General features: G+C 58.9%; 1 protein-coding gene across 1 annotated transcript; it reads right to left on the reverse strand.

The window, feature by feature from the left end:
• Positions 1-323: 323 nt before the first annotated feature.
• SFRP5 (secreted frizzled related protein 5) lies at positions 324-5,628 on the reverse strand. The gene is made up of 3 exons (XM_055559963.1): positions 5,039-5,628; positions 3,296-3,373; positions 324-1,840 (listed from the first exon to the last, which is right to left on the reverse strand). The coding sequence occupies exons 1-3, from the start codon at positions 5,559-5,561 to the stop codon at positions 1,494-1,496; spliced, it is 948 nt and encodes a 315-aa protein (XP_055415938.1). The 5' UTR covers positions 5,562-5,628; the 3' UTR covers positions 324-1,493.
• Between the last annotated feature and the right edge of the window lie 335 nt (positions 5,629-5,963).

Here is a 5,963-nt window from a genome sequence, read left to right on the forward strand (position 1 = left end):
AGGACTGCTCCAGCCTGAAGAAGCTCAGCCCCTTGCCCGCCTCCAGCCTCAGCCGTTGGCTTATCTGGATGGAAGTTCTCAGCCCTGGCTGCACACCACCCAGGGGGCACCTAGAAATGCTGATCTTGGAGCACCCTCCAGAGGTCCAGGTTTAATTGCTTTAGCTTAGGGCCTAGTATTTTGTAAAAGCTCCCCAAATGCTTCAAAGTGTTAAAGGCCTGAGCTGCTGCAGTTCTCACCAGCTCAGGCAATGCTGATGCTCCAGGGACCAGCTTGGAGTAGCACCTGTTCACGCCACCATCTGCTACACGTCCAGTGTCCAGGGGTGTCTGAGCTCTTAAGGGGTAGGAGTGACAAGTTTAGGCCTCTGGACCTTCAGAGTAGTTCCCTGTGGCCCAGCCTCTTGGGGGCTCCTTGGAGCGGGCACTGCCCATGTCAGGGAGATGCTGCAGGACCACGGGAACCTTCTGAATTGTGGGAGAAGGCTGGGGAACTTGGCATCTCTGTCCTTCCTCTGAGACAAAAGGATAGTCATCCCCATCGCTCACTTAGTCTCATTGTGGGGATAAGAAGGGTGACCCTTGCTGTGTGTTCTCAGTGGATCCTGCAAAAACATGAGAATTGCTCTTTTTAGGCATTCCAAGTATGTCTGTGTGGACAGACCGTGGGTTACAAAAAGGCCTCTTTCTCAAAGTCCCTTCTGAATGGCCCCTCGCCCTCCCTCCTGGAACTGGCTGACAAAGAAATCACCTGCTCAAAATCAACTGTTTGTTTTCTTTGATTTAATTAAAAACTTAAAAAAAAAAAATAGAAAACCAAATCCTACCTGCATCAGTCTAGTACCTATGGCCTTGCAGCAGAAGCAATAATTTATGGTCATCAGGATATAGGGACACGCGGAGGCTGAGGAGCGAGCTTCTGGGAGGGGGCTGGGCTGGGCTTCTCCCCAGTCCAGTGGGGAAGGAGACAGGCAGAGATGGGGGAGGTGGGAAAGTGTGGCTGGAGGGCACCATGACCCTTTCCTCTAGAGGCTATGATGAGGACACATGAAGGGACATGGGGGCCGGGAACTGTCCCCCAAGTAGCTCAGCCCAATGTCAAGACTTCCCTCTCCCAGGCGAGGCCCCACTGCAACAGAGGGGCTGACACTACCGGTCCCCTGGAAGCCACCTCCTCAGGCTGCTCCGAGCCCCTGCACTGTTCCTTGCTCTCTTCTCTCGGCTTACTTTCTGAGAGCCTGGGGCTTCCCCTGAACTGAGAAAGGCCTGGTTCTCTGGGAGCAAACCTCCAAGAACCCCAGAACCCCTCGGTCAAGGACAGCCTGGCTCCGTGTCCATCCCTTAGTGCCTGTGCCTGCACAGCTCTGCGTGAACCACCCTGCGGCAGGGGCTAGGTCAGCCTGGGGAGGGGGAGGCCAGGTGGGCAGAGGAGAGAGTGCCCCAGGGATGGGGACCGAGGACAGGGCATGGCTGGGTGGGGCAGAGGAGAGCCCTTCAGTGGGGCTCTGCTGCCCCATAGAAGAAGGGGTAGTAAAGGGAGCAGGGGTAGGAGAACATGAACTTGACAGCAAACTTCATCTCCTTGTTCTTCTTGTCCCAGCGGTAGACGGCCATGAGCAGCAGCTGCCCGTCTACTTTGCGGCCCATGACCAGGAAGCTGCCAGCCAGGCTGTCCAGCTGTGGGCAGGGGCAGCCAGCACCGTTCTTCATGTGCAGCACGAGCCTCTTGGTGTCCTTGCGCTTCAGGGGGCCCGACTTGAGCAGCTTCTTCTTTTTCTGGGCTCCAATCAACTTCCGGTCCCCATTCTCTATCTTGATCTCCTTGATGCGCATTTTGACCACTGTGTGTGGGGGGTGGACAGGGGGTCAGCCATGAGAGCCGTCAGGCTTGCTTAGGATGCTGGTGACCCCATGCTTGGTGCTCTGCCTGAAGCTCCAGGCCTGGGCCTTGGAGACATGGAGCTTCCGCATGTATACTTACGAAGCTCCCACCAGGTGCTGGACTTGTGCAGACATTATCGGCTTTCATCCTGACATGAATGGGTGTGGTGGGGAAATGAGGTTTGGAGAGGTGGTGATGGGCCTGAATTCTAGAGCCTGGCTTGAACTGAGATCTGGGCTGTGCCTTTCCATGATACCAGGTGCAGGGTGGAGAGCTCTCCTTGGGGAGTGAAGTTGGGCGTGGGCTCCCCAGGGAAGGGAAAATATTGGGGGTGGAGATAACCACTTGGAGGGAGTGTTTGGTGGAGGGGGTCCTTGTGACGCAGGAAGGCTGGACTTCGTGATCTCTGGGGATGGATGCTTCCAAATAGGATTTCTGGCTGTGTGTGTGCATGTGTGTGGAGGGTGTTTGGAGCAGTGGTGGGCTGGTAAATGCCAGCTCCGGGGAGGGGCTGCTCTGCAGCACGTGCTGATTTCCCCAGTGTGACACGCAGGGTCGGGAAGCGCAGCAGTCACCTCTATAATGTGTGTGTGACCGTGTAGTGTGGTGCTGCTGCATGTTTTTGTGTATAAGAGGATGTCTGCGGTATGTGTAGGAGTTTGTAGGATGTTTGTGGAGTGTGTGGCTAGTGGGTGAGGTGATTAAAGAGCCTAATAGAGCAGGGCATGGTCACGTAGGGTAGCATCCTCCTTCTTTGGGCCTCTGGGTCCCCATCTCTGGGAGAAGCCAGAGAGTAGCTTTGGCTACCCAGGGAGAGACATTGTTATAAAAATCTTCTTTCTATCCCACCCACTCTTTTTCTCTCTTGGACATACACACACCTTGCAGTCATAATGTTCTCTTCCTAAACAGACTAACAACATAAAAGACCTGCTACAGGAAGGGTTTCGTTGCTTTCTCTTTTTTAGAGACAATGAGGTTAAGGCACAAAACGGGAACCAACTGGGCAAAGGCCACAGGCCGGGCCGTGTGGTCTGCATGGGAGCCAGGTCCTGACTGCCCCAGGAATGAGGAGGCTCCAGGATGAAGCTGTGGGGCTGGGGACCACAGCACCCCCAGCCAGAGATGTATCAGGTACCAGGCAGAGGTGCCCAGGGGCCAGGGGGCTGCGCTTCCATCCTGGAGCCCATCTGTCCCCTCTGCTGCCCCCATCCATCTCTGGACCAAGCCTGCCTCCCACAAAGAGAATCCAGCCCTGGAGGCCCTTCTGTAGGCAGTGTCAAGGAAAGGCTGCAAGAGCCCTGGCCAGGGATGGACCATGGCCCTGGGGGGCTTCTGAAGTCCCTGATGCCAAAAAGAAAAAAAGTGTGTTTCTCTGGGGAGAGGGCAGTGGCCACATGGGCTCTACACTCACCGAAGTCGCTGGAACACATCTGCTCCATGAGTCCGTCAGCACTGTGCTCCATCTCACACTGGGCACAGATCTTGGTCACTGAAGAGAGAAGCAGGGGTAGGGTGAGGGGATCAGAGGCCAAAGAGCCAGACTTAGGGTTCAGGCTCCCCCACTGACCAGCCACCTCCGCCTCCCAAGTCTCCACTTCCCCATCAGGAATCGGGATGATGGTAATGATCATGCTCACTGAGTGGTTGTGAGATTCCAGAGGCGAGATTGTGAAGGGACGAAACTGACCAGGTAGGCATGGCTGCCCCATGACCCTGGCAGCTGCGGCCATCATGTGCACCCGGCCTGTCTCTGTGTCTCTGCCTCCTGGCGGGCCGTCCCATCATGGCAGGGCGAGGGGCTCAAAGAGGGTGGGCGTGGGAGGGCAGAGCCAGGTGAGACTCCAAGAATGGGATTTCCCTGCCTTCCAAGTTTGAGCTCCAAGAAAACCAGAGTAAAAAAGCCCTGCCAGGATCCCTGCTGGGCACCATGCTGTTTCTGCTTGAGCGGGTGTCTCTCCTTTCCTGGTCCCATTTCTAACCCAAGAATAGGGAGTTTGCCTTCTCTCAACACTCTCTGGTCACAAGACCCCCACCCAACCTCGACTCTCAGGTCCCATGTGGGTGCATAGGACTGGGATAGCATGGGTGAGGTTAGCTCTGAGCGGTGGGTGTGGTGTGGTGGGGTTCAGTTGCTTTTGGGGGGCCGGGTCAGATGAAAACAGGGGCAGTGCTGCCCCTTGGGAGAGTCCCAGAGCCAGGGGCTTCCTAGATTCTCATATCAGCCACCCAGGCGAAGCTTTCTTGCCTGGTGCCACTGTTTATTCTCCTGTCTGGTGTCCAACAGGGGCTTACTCTGTCTGAAAGGAGGTTAGCAGACAGTGGGGAGAAGAATGAGGCGGGTGCACAGTGAAGGGGAGGCTGAGACCAGAGAGGAATGAGGGGTAATGGGATGGGGGTGGGGTGGAAGGTGGCACTTAAGAGTCTAGAAGTTTGGGGAACCTGAGATTGCTTCCTATTTAACAATGAGGAGACAGAGGCTCAACTCGCCAAGGGCTCCTTGTTAGGGGCAGAGCCTGCCACCCTGCTCACCATTCCGCTCTGAGCCTTACCCAGGGGTCTGACTGCCTGGGGCACTGGGGAAAGAGTGGGAGAATTTAGGGTTCCCAGGTGCAGAAAATAGGGGCAGGGTGGAAACCATAGCCCAGAGTTGCGTTTGGCCCCCAGTCTTTGGCTACATCTTTTCCCCTAGCCTCCGCCCCTCCCCAAATCCCAACACAGGTGGGGGTCCAGGGCTGCTGAGGCCAAAGGCATCTTTAGCAACCCTGGGTATCTGTGGGCTGAGAGGGGTGATAAGGCATTTATTGGAGGCCTCAGGATGAACTGACAGCACTGCCCCCACGCCCCTGGGATTCCAGAAGCTTAGGAAGGTGGAAGCTGCGAGCGAAAGCCAGGAGAGGTTTCAGAACAGTTGGAATCGGAGAGAACCAGTTTGAACGTCCAGAGCCGCAAGGAGGCACTACTCTGGCGGGCCATGGCGGGAGGGGAAGGCTGGAAGGCTTCGGGGGGACACGCAGGGCTGAGCAAAGACTCTGAGTGTGTGTGTGTCTAGAGGAGGTGGCACCTCTAGAGGCCTGTGGCATCCATTGGGGTCCGGCTCACGGGTACCCAAGGGCAGTCGGAGCGCAGGGGGCGGGGGCGGGGGCGGGAGCGCTACCTGGAGGCGCGGTGGCGGGCAGGTGCCCGAACTGCACAGCGATGCAGAGGTCGTTGTCCAGGGGGAACTTGTGACAGTGCAGCATCTCGGGCCAGGGGAAGCCATAGGCCTCCATGAGCGGCGCGCAGCCGGCGCGCACAGCCTCGCACAGCGAGCGGCAAGGGTAGATGGGCCGGTCGAGGCAGACGGGCGCGAAGAGCGAGCAGAGGAAGACCTGCGTGTCCGAGTGGCAGCGCTTGGCCAGCAGCGGCAGCCAGCTGCTCGCCTGCTGCTTCACCTCGGCCAGGCTCTCGTGCTCCAGCAGGTTGGGCAGCCGCATGCGCTTGTAGCCCACCGTGTGGCAGAGCGGCAGGTCGGCGGGGATGTCGAGGCACTGGGGCGGCTTGGAGTACGAGCGCCCGTGCAGCGGCTCGGTCTGCCAGCCGTAGTAGTCGTACTCCTCGCCCCGCGCCGGCGATCCGTGCAGCGCCCCCAGCAGCAGCGCCAGCGCGGCCGCCCGCGCGCCCCCGGCCGCCGCCCGCATGGCTGCGCAGGCCCCCGACACTCCGTTGCCGCTGAGGTCGCCCAAATGGATGGCAGCCTCGCTCCGCTCCCGGGCGCACCGAGTGATCCTGGCGCCTCCCACCTTGGGGCTCCAGCCCCGGCCTCGCCGCGCGCTGCAGCCAATCTCCGGCCGCCCGGCCCCCGCCCCAAGGCGGGGAGTCAGGGTGGCGCCCCCTCGGCCCCTCCTGCCCTGGGGCCCGCGCGTCCCGCCCAGAGTCCCGCCCGCTCGTGCGCCCCTCTCCCGCTCGCCTGCTCCCCCGCCAGTGCTCCAGCCTCGCCTCGCGCCTCTCGCCAGGACTCCTTCACCTCCCTAGGCTTTTTCCTCGTCTCTAGCCGTCTCCTTATCTCTCTCCGACACAGCCTCTCCTGTTCCTTTTCTCAC

This window comes from Bubalus kerabau, chromosome 22 (assembly GCF_029407905.1).
Source record: "Bubalus kerabau isolate K-KA32 ecotype Philippines breed swamp buffalo chromosome 22, PCC_UOA_SB_1v2, whole genome shotgun sequence".
Classification (NCBI taxonomy): domain Eukaryota; kingdom Metazoa; phylum Chordata; class Mammalia; order Artiodactyla; family Bovidae; genus Bubalus; species Bubalus kerabau.

Bases quoted from the DNA above. Each gene is read 5' to 3' on its own strand.
- SFRP5 (XM_055559963.1), bottom strand. From the start codon at position 5,561: ATGCGGGCGGCGGCCGGGGGCGCGCGGGCGGCCGCGCTGGCGCTGCTG. The intron at 3,374-5,038 runs GTAGCGCTCCCG...TTCTCTCTTCAG, and splicing joins GCCCGCCACCGCGCCTCCAG to TGACCAAGATCTGTGCCCAG. The intron at 1,841-3,295 runs GTGAGTGTAGAG...CCCCACACACAG, and splicing joins GATGTGTTCCAGCGACTTCG to TGGTCAAAATGCGCATCAAG.